Genomic DNA, 23,770 nt, shown 5'->3' on the forward strand with positions numbered 1-23,770 from the left:
TAATTATTATTATCATTACTTATGATGAAAATCAGAAAATGTGATATTGTTATCAAAAATATCAGTGCATAACCAATAACCCGTCTTAATGTCCTCATCAGCTATACTGATATTGTGCGATGATTTAAGTAAGATGACAAATGTTTTGTTAAAAATAACAATTTAAAATACATCTATATTTGTGTAGATAAAAGGAATGAGTTATAGAATGGTCTACACAAATTGAAAATAATATAATATTCAATACGAAACTAAATTTAACATCACAAACATCGAAATCTCTCTGTAACCGATAAACTGAATAATAATAATATGAAAAACAATAGATTTATCAATATTATTTTATTTATAATAGTATGAACATATTATTCCAGAACATACATAATAAATAATACAAAATATATAAACATGATTAACTCGATCAAAATTAAAATCGAATATCAAGATAAATTAAAATAATTATTTAAAATAATAACGTCGTATATCAAATTAATTGGAAGACTGTGTTTTTATAATCACTTTACTTAAATTGATGTAATATTATGTTTAATATACGCATACACTATGACCCGCGTGGGCAGAAAAGCATTTAAAATAAATCGACATATTATTATTGTTACGTTCTAAAATAATAAAAAAACAATACAATTTTCTGATATGTATATTAATAATAATATGTAGTATGTCGTAACCTATACTATATAACAATTTATCATTTTAAATTAGAATAGAAACCTTTATTCTAGATTTTTTTCATGCTTTTTTTCTTTTATTCTTATTTTGTTCTCTTCATTTTTTTATAAAAATCTTTATTCTAGAACTCTAAATGATTTCCAAATAAATTAAAATAAACTACCTATGTTAAATACTTAATACATGATAATAGGAAAATAAAATGTTTGATGAATTATGTAATGATTCATAGTTAGGTAGATATTTAGAAATGTAAATTACAGGTACTTAGTTCACAAACTCTACCTAAATCTGTCTTTTTAAACCTTTATATTATAATATATTTTGTGTTCTTGTAGATGACGTGCTATTATTCTTAATTACATTACAAATAGGCAACCAAACTTACTACAATTATCACATCATTATTGTGTTTTGTTATACTTCCAGTATCTACATCAAAACTAAACACAATATACCTACACACATTATGAAACTATTAATAAATAATATATTTATAGCTCTACTTTCCTAAATTTCCTAACTATTATAACTAGATGATATCAAAGTATAGGTATATATACCTGTACACCTGTTCGAATTTCGTTAATTATTAGCTTATTTTGCAAATATATCAATGTTTCTAGAAAAAATACCTAAGTTCTTTACCAAAACCTAAAAATAAAACAGTTTTTCCCTCAAATAAGACAATAATATAAATATTAAGTACCCTTTTCTACAATTATTTTCTTCGTCATTAGCTTAAATTTCGTTAAATTAACTTGTATGAGCTGTAAATAGTTTCTGTAGGCAATTTATGATTATCGACAATTAAACGCGATTTGAACGAAAAAGTTAATATAGAAATTACCAACATCATATTTATTTATTATTTATTAATGATAATTAACGTGTGGGGCTCTTTAAATACAATATAGATAGGTAAATAGGTAATACATTTAAATTCGAGTAAATAATAGGAAATACATACTAATACCAATGATAAAAATAATAATGTTTAAAAATATAACAACAAAAAAATAAAAGATTTTAAGATAGTAAACAGTAAGGATAGTTAGATTAAAAAGGAGGGATCCTCGTTGGCGATGGACATTATGCGTCTTAATAATGATTCATTTTTCATGTAATTATACTTTTGTAGTGAAAAATATAGAGATTGGCATATAGATGTTCAGGTTGAAAATTGAAGAACTTTAAATTATATAAAGGATAAAAGAAGAGAGAGACAACAATATTAGATAAAAGTAAAAAGACCTTTTAGGAAAGACTTACTTAACATCCGCCTACGGTCAGCTAGGGCTTGAAGGTCTAGAATTTTAGTGAATGGAGAGTAATCATGTGGGGGACCTGGATAGTCAAATTGCACTTATTACCTACAAACAAATGGTCGAATTGCACTTGGGTTTAAAAAAGGTAATGGTCGGAACTGCACTCGGGTAAAAACCAGGTAGTGGTCGAACTGCACTTGGGCTCAAAAAGTATTTCAATATAATTATCATGCATTTCAAGAGGTTAGGGCTAACGTTCATTTTTCTTCCCACTTACAGGCTTAGGACTGACAATGATTTTAATCATTGGTGGTTAAATATGATTGTTTTAAACATCACATTATGTTAATTATATATATTTGCATTATAATAAATTATAATATTATATTATATTATACTATACATATTATTATTGTTATCAAACATTTTTTTTTTTAATCGTTAAATTTAATTATTGTCATTACTTATTATAAATATTTTTTTTGTCATTTCGATCATTTTTTGTAGTAATGACTAACTGTATTCAAAAATTCTAGCCTGGTAATACGCTTTTGAGTATTAAGTCGATATATTTTTTAATATTATTTATTTTTTTCTGGTACCGTGTTGTTGATGGTCTTGTGTCAATGTTCTGCGTTAAAATTTAGGTGTCGATTTGTAATTGTGTTAAAACATCAATGAAAACAAATATATTTGGATGTGGTGATGAAAATGATTTATTAAACTTCGCGTGGAAAGCCTCATATTTGAGCTTAAAATATAATATAATATAAAGTATAATATAATAATTATAGGGAAATGAGTGTTTACTAAATGTTTAACCCCTTCAAATGCATGATAATTTTATTGAAATACTTTTGAGCCCATGTGCGGTTCGACCACTACCTGTTTTTTACCCGAGTGCAGTTCGACCATTACCTTTTTTAAACCCAAGTGCAATTCGACTAAAATAAGTGCAGTTCGACCATACCCGTGGGGGACATTTAATGCCTTAAGTGAAACTTAAAATACTTTAAAAATGTACGTTGGACTCTTTCAACATGCAAAGAGCTATTACGGATTCCAAATTTATTATTAAACCGTACTATAAAAATACCTATGTAAATATGTGTCTCACTAAGGTCTCAGGTACAGCATAACGTTTTTACAGTGTTAATTTAGGAAAACTCTTTATTTAGTCTCATTACGAATCTAAGAGTTTTTAACGCCTTTCAGCATATATTATATAACACTTAGTCTAGACATTCGTTTAAGAACACCAATCAATATATTCGTAATAAAACATAATACAAAAAATAAAAACTCATAAATTATAATCAATTTTTATTTATATAGCTTCTAGATACGTAGTAAATAAATTATGATCTATTAGTCGACATCTATAATGTTAAATATAAAAAGGTATATATATTTAGGTCGTATCGTATAATTGATATTTGACGGTCGGCTTTTAGGAAAAGTATTGAATAACAATCTTTTTTTTAAATTTATTATCAACGTATATGCGCTCCATAGTTTACCTATTGTGACGGAACATGATATGTGTATTTAAAGTCAAATTAAGTACATAATATGGTTGTAATATATTATGCTCCCCTCATATTTTATCAGACAAATAAATTTCGTTAGTAATTTTATGACATAAGAATATAAGATCAATTTTTGAGTATACGTTTACCCACTATATCCACATAATATAATATCACGTGTAGCATAGACCAACAGTTAAAGAACAATATTATTTCTATAGGTAGGTATATAGTATTTTAGGCATATAATTATATAAGATACATAATCTTGATAAATATTAACGTAACGTTATCATAATAATTGTATTTAAATCAATGCACATTACACATTTTAAACACTTAAAACCATTGACGATTTATTGTTAAAATAAAACCGTGGCTCAAATTTGATCGTCGGGATATCCGAATGCATATATCTATGCGATTAGATTTTGATACAGTATAAATCGTATTTTACATGCATATAACAATATTATTATAGCCCTATATAATATAATCAGATGAACTTAGTATGTACGTAATGACCAGCGGCGTTTTAAAATGTTGAGTTTGTGTCGCAACAAAATGTGTACGTCCCCTATAATAGTTATCTATTGAGAACAATAAATTATCGGCCATCATAGCATATCCAGCACATGCGGTTAACGACCAATTGAAGTTCATTATCAACTATCGTGTTATAATAGGCCACCTCGAAGTCCGAACAAATAATTCTTATTAATTAAAGTTAAAGTAAATCAAACCGAGATGACTAATCGAATTCATTTGAAGAAATATTATGCTAGGTAGTAAAATTTAACAAATACTGTTTATTTACGACATAATCGTTAAAATATTAAATTTTATACCGAAAAGGACGCAGAACTCTTCGAAAAAAATGATATTATGTATAACAATGCTATGCACAATATACTTAATAGAAAATATCGATATACATACGTAGTATGTTAATATTGATGTAAAATAATGATTTGATACATGGCTCTGTAATCCCCTTACCAATTATTTTATTTTATTTTCTTATTGTTTATAGTCTTAATACGATATACTTATACATCTGTAACTTACGAATCAATAAGAATATGCAATAAATTATTGATTATAATAGTTATTTTACATGATAAGTTTGATGAGAGGAGTCTATCAGTGACAACACTACTCTTAATTGTTGTTTTTATTTTTATATTTTAATTTCAACTAATGAAAAATGAAAAAATGAAAAAATCAGTGAAATCAATCTAGATATAATTATAAGTAGGTGTCACTGTAATAGGTGTGCTAAATTTTAATTCAATGATTATTGATTGCATAAAAAACAATTCTAAGCAGAAATTTCATTCATAAAAAAACGATTTTTATTTTGTAAAAATTTGAAGTTTTTATCCTTATAGAAAAATAAGTATTTACGATATTTTTCAAATTATTCTGTATCAATATCTTACGAGAAGTCTTGTATTAAATTATCAAGCTTTTTATACTCATACAAAATTTGTATTATATTATAAATTATATAATATATCTATTATGCATCAAAAATAAACTAAAAATATAAAAATTTTAAATATGTTTACAGGTAAATAGCACAATAACTTACAAACCTTTTTTTTAAATTATATCATCTCTAATAGTAAATGCTGAATATAAAACGTTGGTAAATGCGTTAAGTCTCAACAGTTATTTTTTAGATTCTGAACGAAGTGATTGAGTATTGGTTTTACAATGATGTGTGTTTTTTTTTTTGTGTGTGTCTGCGTACAGCATAACTAGTCGAAAAAATGCTTCAATTTCAAACTTTGGGCATGGTTTCCAATGTAAAAGTGAATATCCTTGGTGCATTATAGAAGTAAAAAGTAAACAATTTCCAATAATTTTCAAAAAAATCGAGAAAAACAAAAAAAAAGTGACAGAAAAACAGGAATTTATACGGAATTTATCAGTTTTCGACCAAATCGATTTTTTATATGGTTGTAATTCAAAAACTAATCACTGTAAATACTTGAAATTTTCTCCAAATGTTTATGTTAGTGTTATCTATATACAGTTTAATTTAGGCCCTATCAAAATACTTGAAAATTTAATACAAAGTTCCTCATAAGTTATTCTTATAGTGATTAAAAAATTATAAGAATACATAGGCACAATTTTTTCTTATAAGCGTTTATAGTACAAATTTTAACGAAATCTGTCGAAAATTCGAAAATTTGCAAGTCATTTTGAAGCTGAAAAATCATAAAATTTTTTGTGTTTATAACTTACTAAGGATTAACAATACAACACTAAGTTTTCCATAAGTTTTCCTTTAAGTAGCTATAGAGAAATCTCGAAGCGTCATTATGGGAAAAATTTGAGGTGCGTTTGAATTTTAAATTTTTACGAAATAGCGTTACGATAACGATTTATCCTGAAACGATTTTAAATATTTGTTATTATTCAAAAAGTATAAGTTGTAGATACGTGAAAATTTTATCAGTTATTTAGATTGGCATTTTCTTTACATGATTTAATTTTAAAAATATTTTGACTTTTTTTGAGATATTAATAGACAACTGAAATTTTCAATTTTTCTGAAAAATTTTTTTGAAGGATTGATAAAATTTTTTCAGCCCTGTCAAAATACTTGAAAATTGAATACAAAGTTCCTCATAAGTTATTCTTATAGTACCTAATTGAAAAAATATAAAAATACGTAGGCACAATTTTTTTTATTAGCATTTGAAGTTCAAATATTGACTAAATACGTAAAAATTACGAAAATTCGCAAATTATTTTAAGCTAGAAATTTATACGAAATTTTCTTTTTAAATCAAAAATTTGAAAATTTTTAATTATCTATAATATATCCTAGACTGGCAAATCATCTCCGTTCAAAATCGTTTTTCGTATACAATGATACCTATCATTGCATTCAAATCTAACCTACCCTAATCAGAGGTCCACCCCACCTCCAATGTACAACAGAGCGATACCCACTTACCCGCTTTTGTTATAGTAATAATTATTAATACAGATTGAACAATAGATCGGTTTTGTTTTGTACACAACATTATCGTACATTAACGTTTCTTATGCAGCCTGAATAACCGAAATTAAAAATAGTTTGGTAGTTTGGTAGCAATTGATTAAAGCACGTCATGCGGAGTATTGAGTAATAACTCAAAATTCCAAAGTATGTTTTCAAATTTGGAAAAATTAATTTTATAAAAGTCAATAGGTTAATTTTTCAATTTTCAAGATGGGTGAGGGCCAATTCATTTATTTACACACGGGCCCAAAATGGTGTAGTTGCGGCGCTGAATATAGGTAATACTTGTTTGAAATACAATGCAAAAAAAAAATACTTATTATAATTATCATGGCCTTATGTTTAATAATATTATGGCTTTGAAAATAAATAAATAATAAGTCTAATTTATTATATAAATTAATCACCATCATCATAGTTTATTACCTAATATACCTAATATACCTAATGTACAGCAGAGCGACATCCACTTACCCGCTTTTTTTTTTTTTTAATTTCAACAAAACCACAATTTTTATTTTGTCCAAATCTTGTTTAAGGTAAAAATTATAGTTTACACCTTTGTTTTTTACGCACACAAATTAAAAAAAAAAAATTAAAAATCACACATCTTGTAAAACCAAAATTATATTTTGTTATTTTATCGATCCGTTCAGAAATTAATTTTTTTTTTAAACCTAGGCGAATTTTTGTAATTACTGATAAGTATAACGTAACTACTTTCTCTCGGCTACCATGTTTTACTATATTATTGAATATTGTACATCAAATTAGATAATTTTAATAATAATAATCTTTATTTCTTTTTATTCAGACATATACCTATCAATTTAATCTGTTATTGTTTTTAACAAATCGTAAATAATTTTGTTTAAACTGTGGTTCTTATAAGTGAATGAGGAAAAATGATTCAAATACAATAGTAAATATAATTTAAAACAATTAATAATAAAGAAATTAAATCCTCCACCCTCCCTTAGATGCACGATATGTCACTCCCACCCAGACATCAAATCATCCTCGACAGACTACGAATAGGCCACACATTATACACTCGTGAGCATTAATGAACAAAAAGGAACAACGGATATGCACCTCATGTAACACCTCGATTACAGTAAAACATCTTTTAACTGAATACCCCTCACAAAAAACGCCAGGCACAAACTGTTGCTCCCCAACAATCTGTGTGAAATACTTGCACCAAACGAAGAGAGAACATCGTCACTTTTAGAATTTCTTAAAGAGACCAACATTCTGCATAAAATATAATAGCATTAGCAAAACTTAGAATATCACACAAAATGTAAACATATTTCTCTAAAAACTTATTATATCACCTATTTACAATTTATTATTTTATAACAATTAAGTAAACTATAATATTATGTATTTTGAAACACCAATAACTCCGGTAGTTTAGGCGTATTTGTTAAATAAAAAAAAAATCTAATTGCAATTACAATTACAAAGATAGAAACAAAATTCTTCATATTTTAACATGATATGTATATTTTTAACTACAATATTAAAGTATCTGAAAATAAATTGAGACTATACTGTCATAATTTATTGTTATATTAAAATAATACAATGTATTATGTTTTACGGTCTTCAGAAAAATGTAGGTATTATCTTAATGTTTGCCTACTGCCTAGATCTTTTTTTTTTTTAAACACTAAATTGTTTATCTAAGACATTAAATATTAAAATGTATCTATAATGTATTTATAATGTATCTATTATGCTTATGAAATAAAAATTTAGTACATTGTCAACCGTAGCCAGTAGGTATTATAAAATTATAAATATATCCTACATAAAATTATAAAACATAGTTTGATGAGAATAGTCAGTCGACTAGGAAAAGTTTAACGGTAAAACGATTCGTTCTCGATATATTTCAACTTTATCTAGGTTAAAATAAATTAAAAATACAAATACAAAATAATACTGGTATTAAAAAATTACTTGAGCTATAAATGACAACTTTAAAATTTTACATAAATTATGACGTAGTTAAACGTTGTAATCAAGTATATAATTATAATATTATGACAAGAAAAATCCTAAAATCCTTAAATATAATTTATTATTATAGTTTGTGTACCCAATTCACTTTAAAATATGTTAAGTTGCCTATCGATAAAAACACAGTAATATAAAAATAATTATCACAACTTACAATTACCTAAGTATAAAACAATTTTACTTAATAACAATTAACTAGCGGTTTTTTATACCTAGTATTTTTAATTATGAAACACATTTAAATTACATTTTAAAATAATTAAAAATACTAGGTATAAAAAACCAAATGTAATTTAAATGTGTTTCATGAAATAAGTAATTCTGTTATCTTTATAATATAATATTGGTATAGTTAGTTTATTCGTCATCTTCATCAAGTCGTTGATTCACATACATCATTTGGTTATTTAATATCTCATTCTGTTCAAGGAAAAAATCACGAAAATCGATCAAGTCATTGTAAAGTTCATCTAATAAATAAAAACAATAATGATGAAGTTCTTAAATTGTGTATTAACGATTACGTGGGAGCTGATCCTTACCGTTGAAGAAACTATGAGATTTTCCTGATCCTCCTACTTCTGCTGGCAATTCATTTCTCGATATGTAATTGAAAATATCATTTGAACCGACCGGATGAAGTATTATCTGAAAATTATCAAAAGAAATTGTATTAGTTAACTAGATACGTCGTCATTTTCCATTAATAGTAAAATATTTATAAGTTATAAGACTATTTAGTTATAACAGCATAATACTATTCATTATTGCTATTGCACTCAAAATATGATAGTTATTCTCACAATTATTCAAAAACATGTTTGAAATTACAAAGTTTTATTTTGAATACTTATTTTAGTCAATACTACAGTGAAGTAATCGGTATGAAAGTATGCCGTTTTGTCCACGTGTACAGTAATGTCAGTAATGCAATAGAGAGGTCCTTCACCTGCGGCCACAAATTCGTTATGTATGGCTGATTATTTAATCAAAGTATACCTATAATTAAAGCTTTTGAAAATATTTTTTTGCATAATTTCAAGAGATTAAAATCAAAAATTAAAAAAAAAATAATAATGAGGACATAACAGTAGCTTATGTTGTCTCTCTCCTACAAGTGTATAACATCGAAGATTTACGCTCAGTAGATCGTGTGTAGCTTCATTAGCTTAGAAATTAGAGGGAATCGATCTCTTTTAAATCTTGATGGCAAGCACGTTATAAGTGTTTGTGTGTGAGTTTTTTATAATACTACAATTTTTTAGCAAATTTTGCGTACCTATATAAAATAGCATAAATTAAAATGTTCGTAGCTCGATTTAAAAACAGATCATATCATATTCATATCATCAAGTCGAATACAAAGAATAAACGAAAACTAAAAAAACAAATGTAAAACAATAACTAAGAAATACTGAGAATACAAAAACCAAAAAACTATAAAAAAAACTAAAAAACGAAAATAAATTACACCAATATAAAATAATAATTATGGTATCGATAAATTGTAATTCTGTAAAGTAAATGCATAAAAGCAACCTTTTAATTTTAAGATGCATACTTCCCAGCCTATTAACATATTGTGACCATCTACTGTCCCTTTTGAACAACTCCAATAACCCTTTTGATATTATTTACATTTTCTCAAATAAACAAAATAATATCATATAAAATATATTATCTTTCTTTAGCCTTACAGGCTTTTTAATTTAATTTATATTGTTACTATTTTTTATTTTCATTTAAACAATTATTATATTATATTAAATAATTATTGAAGCTAATTATAATAACAAAGTTTATAGGTACCAAAAAAAAATTGTTTTTTATATAATAATTGTATAATATTATGTTAAATTCTGAGTTCAAGATTATTTTTATTTTTTTACTCTAGAACTAGTACTTTATTATACTAATGCACTTTTAAGTAGTTACTCATATATTGTGGGTCTAACATTATAAGAATTAAAAACACAAACAAAATTATTAAACCATTATTTGGACACAAGATGATAAAAGAATGAAACATTACGTTTTCCGTCTTTGTAATTTTAATATAACTGATTATTCGTTTGCACAACCATGCTTGAATATTATGACTTTTTTAATTTCATTTTTAGTGCATATTTTTACATCATTTACGCAATAAATTCCGAAATTTAAATAATTATTAGGTACCTATTCATACTTCAGAATTTTATTTTGAATATTTGCATGCATTTATTAGTATTATTTTTACTGAATAAAATACATAGTCCCTGTAAAATTTTTGCCCAATTATCTGCTCAATTAATCTTAAAATATATTGATTTTTTAAGATCGTTTTATTTTTTATCAAAAACACCTTTTACGTCGGTTGTAGGTAGAACATCTACATTTATTATAATTGAAATAGCGTTGATAATAATACAAATTACGTGAGGAGGAAGTGTTACCTTTCTATTTCACATTCAAATTATATTAGGTACTCACAAATATATTCTGGTTCCGAAAATGAAACTAATAATAGATGTTATTAAAAGAGTAAAGATGTAATTTCTTTTCAAACATATAATTGTATAATGTTTTCAAATTATGTTAAAATATGAGATTTAAAAAAATCTTTATAGGCACTTATCGAGATAACATTATAATATAAGGAATCACCCTGTACCTATATAATATACAGAGATTATTATTTAACATTATAAATTATAGTATAATATTATAATGTGTGGTTTTTTTTTTTACCATGAATAATAAGTTATATTATAATAATTAAATATAATTAATTTAACTGTAATTTACGAGTAGATACGTAAACACGTTTAGCAAATGACAATATTCGTTTAGTGTATCTTAAGACATACCCGGTCATCTGTACAACACACCTATTAATATGAAATTAATTGTAGTTTTTCTATGTATAATTTACTTAAGCAACATAAATGTTTAATTTTCCTTTTTTATAGTTTATAGGTATATGATTTATTAGTGTTATGCTGGGATAATCGTATCATTATGCTCACATTCACAAATACGGTTGATAGCACGATGTACTATTAAATAATGTGTCTGTCTTGAGTCCCTGACGTTTTTTAGTGTTGAGAGAGTATTGAACATTTTATATTTTGAAAATTAGTATATTAAAATATACAACGTTATGAATTATAACAATAGTTGTTTGCAACAATATGTTTGATTTGTTTATTATATTTTATTTTACAAAATTTTGTTAAATTTCGATATTTAACTCAAATTTAGTTAAAGAATATAAAACTTGATCTATGAAAAAAAGGCACAAAAGAAGAGGTAAACACTTCAATAACCCCTCAGAGACACCCTTAGCTTACCTGTATACTCATACTAATACGTTAATTGTATGTAAGTGTTAGCGTAATTTCTCATGTAATTTGAATTTTGATTTGTGGGTTAAAAATATGGATTTCAATAGATAATATTATTTCTTGGCTCCATTACATTCTGTTAGGTAGGCAAATTAAATTACGTATTTAGGTATTAAAATATTTATAATTTGATAAAATATGGGTAGAAGTAACAACTTTTTTACTGTCCATTTTTTTTTAAATACAATGTCTCATAAAATTATGATGTATATCAGTATATCTTTATACACATCTTTTTATTGTATATATCAATATATCATAATTTTATTTTACCTTCTCTAATAATTCTTGATTAGCGAATCGTGTTACCATTTTCATTATCATTTGCGTAGCTGATCCGGCATTTAAAACATGTACAGCTTTTAAACGAATTGGTAGACCAACCTAAAAATATCATACATATATAAAATTACGTGCATTTTTATTTTTTAATAACTATTGACTATGATTATATTAATTTAAGTCACTTACATATACATGATAATCTATTTAAGTGGGTACACTTATAAACTCGAATAGAAATAATTTTTTTTTGAATTTTTTTTAAACGTTTATGATCTTTTAAAACAGTATACATTTTAATTTTTTTCGCCCTTATATTTATTATAAGTAAAGCTACTATATTGAATTTTAATTTTCAAAAGGTAACATATAGTTAAAATATCGCGAATTAATAAAACAATTTTTTTCATGAATTTACGTGTTAACAATTTTTGTTTTTTATTGATTGATTTGTGAGATACAGATCCCCAAAGTATTAGTGGTTTTTACTATTTTTCCAATGATTATAAAGACCGAGAGCTACTGATAAATTCGATATCGCTGAATCCAAAGTATTAAAATATATCCAATTAGTCCAATTATTCGATAATTTAATAAATGATTAGGGTTCAAAGTACAAAAGTTATCTTTAATTAATTGTTATTTATTTTGTTACCTTGGTTCAGCGATATCGAATTTATCACAATAAGCTCCTGATCTTTACAATTATTATTGGAAAAATTGTAAAAACCACCAATCCTTTAAGAAGCTGTATCTCACAAACAAATCAACAAAAAAAAGAAAATGTTAACACGAAAATTCATGAAAAAAATGTTTTTATTAATTCATGATAATTTAAATATATGTTACCATCAGTTGAAAATAAAAAATTGATAGTGGTTTCACCAATAAATATAAGGGTGAAAAAAATTAAAATATTATACAGTTAAAAAAATGAAAAATAAACCTAAAAGTTTAAAAAAAAAGTTAATACTTTTCGAGGTAATTAGTGTATCCACTTAAATGGATCCCCCTGTATTATTATAAGTCGATGTTTAGATATTTACACAAATCCGTTCGTATTCCTGAATGACCATTTTTCCGAAAAATCATTTCACAGAAAACTAAAATCTCAAATCTTTTTTTCTCAAAAAATCCCAAATTTATTTTATTTATTTATTTTTGTTTTATGCAAAAATATTAGTACTATATGTTAGTATTAAGTATAATATAATATTATATACTAAAAAATCAATAATATAATAAACATTTTATAATATAAATGTAACAAAATTATAGAGTAAATTGTATGTCATTGTTCTTGAAACTGTTTTTTATAAATTTTTTAACAGTTCCGGAAAGAATAAAAACATAGGTGAAAATTAATGGAGAAACCTGTATAATTGACATTTTAAATTATTAATAAAATTTATTTTTTTAAATTATTTACATTGAAAGTTTCATCTATAAACCATCAATCACTTTTCTCTAAAAGTTCCATATTTCCAAACGTGTTAAAAACATTATAATATTTGTTATTTCGACTAGGAATTATTCATTTAAATATTAAAAAAATTTTTTGGTTACATGAAAACCACTAAAACGCATCGTTCAAAATTATAATACTACAACAATTCCAATACGGCTATATTAGGCACTATCCAAGTTAAATTGTCATTGATAAATTCGATCACTTGTGAATAACGAGTTATCCTGATTGTTATTATTTATAAATTATTACTGTATTAAATAGCCTTATATACCTTTTAGTTTTTACCTATTTAAAAATGTATAATCATCGATTATATGACGATATGGTATTTTGATCCAGTATAGGTACACATAATTTAATAGTATGAAATAAGTATATTATAGGGAAAAGGACTAAGGCATTGGTAATGTTTAGATATAAATATATAATATATTTAAAATCTATACCTAATGGCTAATAATAATCAATAACATTTTAAAATACTTAAAGAAAATATAAACTCAGGATTCATGTTTCAGGTTAGTCTTTTTGGGATACGAATTCGAAAAAACATATGATAACCAAAAATTATCTACAACTATGTTGTTATCATTTTCATTTTAGTGACATTTTATATTAGGTAGGTACAAATCGTATCTAATTTAATATGTGATCATATAACATAACGACATGTTATGATCTTATTTAAAGGCAGCATACTCGGTACACATTATCTGAGTACATTTTTTAAATGATCCTTAAGTTTCAATTTTTTTTTTTCAATGTCAGCAAGTCGCTTTATTTAGAAACTAGTTGGGTGACATTCTATACGTCGTCTTTGAGACTTCGCTATAATATTATACGTAAGTGGTTAAGGTCGTCGTGGGCCAAATAAATGCATAGAAACAGTTAAGAGGTAAATAATATATTAATACATAGTTTCAGTTAAAAGGTGGCCTAGAGAGAGACATAACATCGGACCCACGTGTCCCATTGAATTCATCACACAGTTTTAAGCATAACAGACTCATTTTCGTTGTCCTTTGTATTTTTTAAAGTGAAAAATATTACCTATATTTTATCAAGGATAAACTGAATAAAAAAATGGGAAAGTGAGTACTACTCTACTTTACATTCGGTGTGGGTAACTGCGATTGTATGTATTAAATTTGAATTCAATAATCACATAAAGTCATTGTATAGGTACGAAAAACGATTACGTTATTATATAGAATAGTCAGCCTATTATATTACTTGGTAATATAAATAAAATTGATGTTAAAGAAAATTACTTTACTATTAGATATTATAATAGTAATTAAGTTGATTAAATTATTTTTTCCCCGAAAACATGCATTTGAAAATATAATAAATATTGTAGGTTAATATATGTATATAAAATATACAGATATTAAAAATATTTTCAAAATTTAAACTTTAAAATTTAAACATTCAATTTTCGTTTTTTTTTAATAACACTAATAACAACTTAATATAAATTAAAATTTTCAACATTATATGACTACAAAAATTATCAATCGAATTGATAAAAAAAAATTTAAAAGAATCAAAAATTTCTCATGGTTATTAACAGCTCAAAAAGAGTCACAATATTAATTTTTTTTAAATGTAATATTATATGTAAAAAATCATCACAGGTACATAAATATTTCGTATAAATGTTAAGTACTAAAACTATGGGAATTAGTTTTTGAGTTATTCCTATGGATAGTATTGTTTGAATCTAAAAAACACCTTAGTGAAGCAAAGAAGGAAAAACGTAAATAATTTTATCTTACAGGCTACTGGGATAAGCATACAAGAACTGTATGCTGTAGCTGTATTATTACTTCTCTTTATGTGGCCCCACAAATTGTTATCCACCCTGATCCCTTAGAATTTAGAAGTCTTAATTCCGGGCTTAATAATATAGAATATATCTATAGATACGTTGAAGCACAATATAGTTATATGTGGGTATTACTATACATAATGATTTAATATTTATAGTATTGTCATTATTATTATAAAAGCTATATAGTTCTGCAGACATCAACTTACCTCTAAGAATTTTAACATTTTACCAGCAATTCCAATGGGTATTTTAACGATGTGACGCCAGTTCAACCCCTTGGTATCTATAACGATAACCATTCCGTCACACGTACCGTACTTTAAAAGCGTATAGTTCATCCACATAGCTAGGTATTTGAAAAGTGGCAAGTATTCAAACATTTCGTGATTGGTATCTTGAAACATCATAAATAGAACTCGATCATTTTTGTCCGTGTTAACAGTAGGCATTTGCCCAATGCTCCTGTACAAATTAATAAGATAAAACTAAATGCATTTATGTAAATCATACTAACTCATCACATAAAAAATATTTAGCCACAAAAACACCGGATATTTCTTATCAATAAATTTACAATTACACCATACATATAATTATGATCCTATAATACAGTGGTCCCCACTACGCGGCCCGCAGGCCTCATACAGCCTTTAACAAATTTAATGCGGCCCGCACTCAAATTAAATTGTACATTCTAGATTCTACAATCCTAAATCCAAAAAAAACGTTTGTGTCATTCATGAACTGTAATCCTACAATACCCTTTCCTAACAAAACATCCTGTCTCATTTTATTATTATAATTATTCTTCACTAAATTCAGTGAACTGCAATTGTACATTTTTATATTGATAATTAGGTAGGTATTATCATTAAAAATATGAAATAAATCAAGTACTATAATTGAATAGTTTTTTTTCAATCAAGCCAACCAAGACCATATCCCTTCATCTATGCTTAGTGTAAAAATATTTTATAAAGATTGTACAGATTAAAATAAGTATGACAAAAAAAAATGTAAGCGGCCCTCAAATTATTTTCAAAAATTATACCTTCATTATATTATACGAGGAGATTTTGTTTACATATACAACATTTACTTCCTCAATTCAAGTTGTTATGATATTTTAAAAAAATTTTATCATACAATTCTTAAATTATTTATAATATAATGTAATACTATACTAAATGTTTTAAGAACCCCGAGATTATTTTTATATAATATTATCATGTCATCAATCATCATAAACATGATTTGCATTTATTGTCAGTATAGAAATTTAGTGCTATAACTAAATATTAAAAATTAAACAAATATGTTCAAAATAGTACAAAAACTAGATGGATATATATTTTTAAATTAAATATCCGTCTATGCAGATTATTTAATAATGGCAACATATATATTTCTACTCGCTTACATAGGTGCCTACTCTGTAACTGATTAATGGTTTAGTGGTTAGCACCGAGGTTGTCAACTCAATACATATAGTAATATTACTTATGCATTATTATAAAATTCTAAAGGACATTAAACAAACAAACTCAGTAAAATTATTCCATAAAAATCGAATTCTAAAACCAATAATAATATTATGTCGAGTACAAAGATAAATAGATAATCTAAGTAATTTAAAATGATTAACAAATACGACAAATCATTTTTTTCAATCTCTACCTAAAGATTAAGTAAAAGTTCTTAAATTAATTATTAAGCAGCATAAATACAGTATACACATCAACATGACTGAAACCAAATTTTTCAAACAAATGTAGTTAAAAAATTGCAAGTATTCATAAGATACACAAAAATGATTTGACAACAACTTATCATCACTCATACGTTTGCTGAGTCAATAAACTTCATGAAATTAAAATTTTTCTTGTTTGTTTATATTTCTTTAAAAGTATCAGCCATTAAGCTGAATGCTGATAGTAAGTACTGAACACTTAATACGTATCCTAAATAAGTACTACTGATTACTTCTTGGTTTGAACTTTAAATTTTATACTTATGACTCACAGATTTCAAATAATCATTTCGCGACTCGAGGTCATAATTTACAGATACATAATATTCTATTATAATGAAATTATCTATCGTGAAATTTCCTATAGCATAACTGAAAATTAAAGGCGTTAAATAAAATTTAAGAACCTTAATAAAAAAAATAGTGTTTTCTATCTAACATGATAATGATAAGGATATTAAAACTCAAATTTAATAAACAAGATTAAAATGTCTATATAAATTAGTTTAAAAATGATAGATACCTACTGTAGTAACTAAAAATCTTATAAAAGTATAAAACGATTATTTAAATGTCTGTTTGTTTGTTTTTTTTTTTTTTTTAATAAAATTAGAATATTATTGACTTTGTGTTCATCTAAACAACAAAAAAATAACATACCATATTAAAAGACACTATTCTAACTTGCATTTTTTTAGTTTTAGTAGGTAGGGAAAATTTCAGTCATTAAAGAGATCACAGTACAAAATAAATACGGATTTGACTCGACTGATATTCTTTTATCTTTACACTATGGTTAATTTACAATAATAATTTTTTTGTCGATTAATCGAAAAAATAGTAGAATTACTTACAAGCAATTATAACTCAGTTCTATATCATCAGCTAATGGATCCAATTCACAAAATACTTGTGGAATTCTAAAGTGAAACCGATAGCAACTCTGAATGGTCTTTTTGGCTAATTCTATATCAAAATTACAGCTGTGTAGAAATGCCAAATATTTTTTGTCTGAAAAAATCAATTAAATCAATCTTATTAATTTTACTAAAACGAAATAAATTAACCATAATCACGTTTTATGACTATGGATAAAAAATGTTTGTTTGATGAAACTATTTAACTATAATATATTGGTACTAAATATAAGTGTTATAATATCCTGTTTGCGAATTTCAAAACTATAAAAATAATTTTTTATTCATTTTCAGGAAGTAAATACTAAAATATCATTAGTTTATAATGCACTATACGAGTTAGGATCCCGACATATGTGGGTGAATTAACTATCATATAAAATTTAAAAAATTAGGGAAAGACCCTGATTGCCCAAAAACGATCTTTCGCTTTTCGCCCATGTCGCTTTTTACCCAAATATCTTAAAACTACTTTTTTTTTCGCTCAAGAGTTTTATAGCACTTTTATATCACATTTTTATAATACATTTTGAAAAACACTTACCTAAAATTATTTAGTATACGTTTAAAATGGTCTGTTTAATATTTTATAAAAATAATATCGTCATAAGAACATTTGGGAAACTATAGGTACCTATATCGTATATACTATCTATATATAAAGTTTAGAATTGTTTGCCATCGAGATATTTTTAAATCTAGAAGAAGAAGCGAAATGTTTTGCTGAGAACCTATATACTATCTGACTGTCCAGTAAACGACAAACCGAACGATACCGAAATCTCAGAAGATTTTTTTTTATTTGCACCTAGTATTTGGGAAGTTTATAAGTCAGAATTAATTATAACAACCAATATATGTGAATCTTTTTTTTTTCAACAAACGTTTTAATCATATTTATCTATCATAAAGGCCTGGTTGTAAATGAAATTCAAACTGAAGTTTACATTAAATTGAACACTGTTCATTTACAGACTTGCTCCAAAGATAAAAAATTATAAACCGACAACGAAAAAATGAGAAAAAATACAACAATTTAAAACAGGAACAATTAATCGGTATGATTTTATTAAATCAATGGTATTTAATTGTTATTATTATTATTTTTTTTTTTTTGAAGAGGCCTAGTCTAACCTAACTTAACCTGAGGCTTCGACAACAAGGGCTATTAGCCTGATTGTTATTATTTTATAAATGTAATAATTCTTTTTTTAACGGTTTTTATATTAATTTTTTTTTTGAATTTATAATATTCTTAAACAAATTCAACCTTGAATTTAAATAAACATTTTTTTTTTGCGACGCTATTGTAATAAATGTTATAAAAATACTTAAATTTAATAATATTACGTATACGTTAAAAGTTGCGATGTATGTTCTAAAAATATTAAAATATATGGGTAACATAATAATATTATAAAAACTATTTTATCATAATATTTAAAATTTTTATGTTTATCTTCATAGTTATTTATGACATGTTATTATTTAAAGTGGTATTTTTCTCTAAGATATGTTCTAAAAAATAATAATAAAACATAGTCATAAATATAATTTATCAATATGTAACTAGTATTTTTTATTTATAGACAGACTACAAGAGCTATTGATAATAATAATCTGAAATATTTTTTTGGAAATAAAACTAGAATTGTCAGATTACTATTTAAGTCGACGTACACTGAAAAAAATTGAAGGATTGTCAAAAAAAAAAATGTATAAATAAAAATAACAATAGACAAGCTAAAACCCTCAAATTAGGACGCAAAAAAAATTATGAAATTTTAAATATTTTTGTCCAAGCTAGTATTAAATACCTACCTATAATAGGTGTATTAAATTCAAGTATGCCACGATAATTTTTAATAAATATTTTATATTAGTCATTAATCATTACCTAATACTTGTCTTCACTCATCATTCTGGTACTAATTCAATTAATTATGCATTACAACTTCGTGAGATGTTATCCGTTTAAAATAACTTTTCGTATTGAGTATAAATAATGAATTATAGATTATAGATCGTGACTAGCAAGTAACTGTTCGGTCATAATAATTTGTTGTATCAATTTTTACATATGTTGCTAAATTCAATTCTGGTTTCCAAATCATCTATTAGTTCTATGTTATTAGTTATTTATTGTTTAAGTATCTCGAGCTAATTCGAATGTAGACATTATAACCAGTGAACCTGTGAGCTGTGGTAGGCAAAAACATTTTTTTACTAGCAAAAAAAAATATTTTAGTAAAAAAATTATTTTTGTTTTTGATTTATTGTATAAATTAATAAAATAAATTATAAATATGCTCCGTATATGGAAAATACTGTCATTTTCAGAAAAGTACAAAAAAAAAGTTATTAAATCAAGTGGTATGAGTGAAAATATTTCAAAATTTGTTAGCAGTACGTGAATATAAAAAGATTATGAATCGCTTCACTAAACATCTACACGGTAAATAACAAGCAAGCTCATCCCCTTTTATCATAAGAAAAAACCAATATGATAATTTATAGTAAAAGTGGGTATGGTTCTTCTTTGAAAAAAAAAATTAATTCGACTAGAGAACACTATAATTCTTAAATCACATAAAAATCCAAGTTGGTATTTGAAAATATAGTCTCACCAATTTGGTCTATATATATTATTATGTGATTGGAGTAACGTAATTCTTCTTGACTACAATCTAACATTTTTTTTAAATAATTTGATATTGATGCCCCCCCCCCATAAAAAAAAAACTCTGGTTGTCTGCAAGTTAATAAAAATTCCAAAAATTAACATTTGAGTAAATGTTTTGTCAAGTAAAAAACTAGGGGGGGAGGTGAACAATCTTGGCAAATCACTTTATTTATTACTTGTTAGGTACCTGATATTGGCGGCAAATTATCGTCATCTTCTAAGCTCTCCTTTAACTTTTGGATATTGTCCAACGTGAGCTCCGGATATTTGCTCTGCTCTACTTGAAGGTATTCACTGAACGGCGTCAACATGGAGTGCGTCATGTCGATAAGTTTTCTTAATTCGTACGTATATATTAATAGACTAAAGTCTCACTAAATGAAATATAGCTATTGTGACTGATTGTCACAAAATAAAATTTAACAATTTTTTTTATTATCTACAGTTGTAATCATAAAAATTGGCGAGTATCCTGGCAATACTCTATCGATATTAGCTATTTTCATGCGAACGGTGTTGCACTCAAACCGTCAACGATATTACAGCAGATCATGTCGGGTATATTAAAATAATATAAAATATTATAGTTTTGTAAATCGTATCCTAGTCTGTCGAACGACCAAGACACTCTGCGAGTCAATCTTCAACCAGTTTGTTAGCAGTTATATGTAGATACGTATATATTGTAATATAATAATAATAATAATAATATTATATCGTATAATATACTGTGCACCAACTTGGAGAAGGGCAAGGTCAACATGAACGCTGGCATGATAATATGAGCAAGAGAAACAAAAGATCCCATTCAATACATAAAATATTTAGTTATCCTAAGTACACTAGTTAAGGCTTCTACCTTGTTCATTGAACGAGTATATTATTTATTAATAGTGTCACGTCAATTTTTTTCAATATCGATTTTTTTAGGTTCTGATACTAAATCGTTTTAGTGTTATACAATGATGTTTATTTTTGTGTGTGTGTCTTAATAATAAAATATGTTTCAAAATTTTTAGCGTTATGGGTAATATTTGAAGGTAAATTAGAATCAGTTGTACGAGAATTAAAAGTAAACAATTCCACGTAATTTTATTAATATTTGGAAAAAATATTAATATTTACTTCTAACATCATTTTTTTTTTTTGACAAAATAAATTTTGTAATATTTAAAAAACAAATAACTACAGATACTTTAAACTATCATCAAATATTTAAATTGACATTTTATGATTATTATTATTTAATAAATTAAAATATGACAGCATATCATACGCTATTGCAAGTTTAAATAATTATAAAATTTTACAAAATATAATACTTCGTAGATGTGCCGAGTCGTTATTGAATAAGTATAGATATATTTCTCAGAAATGCATAGTATAATGTATAGTAATTTGACTCTGTTTTATCATCTTTTTTAATTTTATAAAATATTTTATAATTTTATTTTTATGGTACCTACTTAATCTATTATTCCTTTGCGAAAAAAACTTGTAATTTAAGAATATCAAACATATTATACCTGGACAATTTTATTTCAATAAATAATTGTTATTCGTTTGTAATTTAAATAATTAAATTTTGACTAAATTGGATATTTAAATTTTAAAAATAATAATAGCTATGTTGGTTATTTTGTTCTGATTTAAAGTGATTTTACAGTTTACACCCTAACACACTTTATACTTTAGTATTTACCCAAATATTTATTATGATTTAGTGTACCTATTACATTTTCAACGTTTTTAGAGGTATATAATATACTTATTCTTCGAAGTTACGAACGGTGTGAAAATCACGACTTGTGTGCACTTTCTATTTTTCAATATTACGCACATCGCACATGTATAATTGCAGTATAATGTTGAATTCATATAGACTATTGGCAAGGATTTTAATAATTTCTTTTAATATTTTTTTTTAAACACGCACTTGCAGATAACTCATGATATTATACACGTTCTGGCTGTCAACAATAATACTATACATTTCAAATTATAGATAAGACAATCATGTAATAAACAAATGGTAGATAAAACCAATAAGAAAACACTTATTAATTATCACGAAATAATTAGTATAGGTACATGCTTAAAAATCGATTTAGTTTATGGCAGTTTATCCATATAAATGTAATGCTTGTATTTTAGTAATTATTTCACATAAGTATTTTAGAAAATGTATTAATTGTTCATGTGTTAATCGTATCATACCAAATTATAATTGAATTTGATTTAGCTCAATACCATTAATAATTAATTATAAATTATAAATTATTAGTATTAAGTAGCATAATATCTAAAAGGAAGTACCTACCTGTCTACCAGTCTACTTAATGAGTAAACAGTAATATTAATCATTGTGGTAAAAATTTGATAAATATAAATTTGATTAACATAATTTTGATCCATGCATATATATTTTATGAAAAATAAATTCATAGCACTAACTACTAAGTAACTTTATTATAGAATAAATGTACGTTTACGTGAAATTGAGCATACAATACCCATCAAGGAAAACTACTTATTTCAGTTATTTTTCGTCGATATGGTTTTGCGTTCTAATTGAATGTATAAATAATAAAATATTATGTGCACTCATAACCAATATGTATTGTGCACACATTTATGTTAATAGTAAATATTGCTGAATCAGAGTTCAGAATTATTAAAAAAATTATTCAATTGATTATGCGTAAGTATTTTTCTTTTTATTATTATTGATAAGAAAAATGTACTTCTGTACATCAGCAAGCTGAGGTTATTATTTATTATTAGTAATTAGTATATTGTACGAATTACCATTTACAGCATCGGTTTTTATAATAAACTGTACTTATAAGTACCAACAGACATTTTTTGCAATAGTTATTTTTTTCCTCCTGCAGTGTTTAATGA

At 25.2% G+C, this 23,770-nt stretch overlaps 1 protein-coding gene across 1 annotated transcript; it reads right to left on the reverse strand.

Annotated features, from left to right (window-relative positions):
• Positions 1-8,056: 8,056 nt before the first annotated feature.
• Positions 8,057-21,508, reverse strand: LOC107168535 (alpha-tocopherol transfer protein-like). The gene is made up of 6 exons (XM_089227213.1): positions 21,054-21,508; positions 18,121-18,277; positions 15,723-15,978; positions 12,203-12,313; positions 9,086-9,191; positions 8,057-9,013 (listed from the first exon to the last, which is right to left on the reverse strand). The coding sequence occupies exons 1-6, from the start codon at positions 21,187-21,189 to the stop codon at positions 8,901-8,903; spliced, it is 879 nt and encodes a 292-aa protein (XP_089083339.1). The 5' UTR covers positions 21,190-21,508; the 3' UTR covers positions 8,057-8,900.
• Between the last annotated feature and the right edge of the window lie 2,262 nt (positions 21,509-23,770).

The sequence above is a fragment of the Diuraphis noxia genome, unplaced genomic scaffold (genome assembly GCF_037042655.1).
Source record: "Diuraphis noxia isolate RWA-SAM2 unplaced genomic scaffold, SU_Dnox_SAM2 contig0004, whole genome shotgun sequence".
Taxonomy (NCBI): domain Eukaryota; kingdom Metazoa; phylum Arthropoda; class Insecta; order Hemiptera; family Aphididae; genus Diuraphis; species Diuraphis noxia.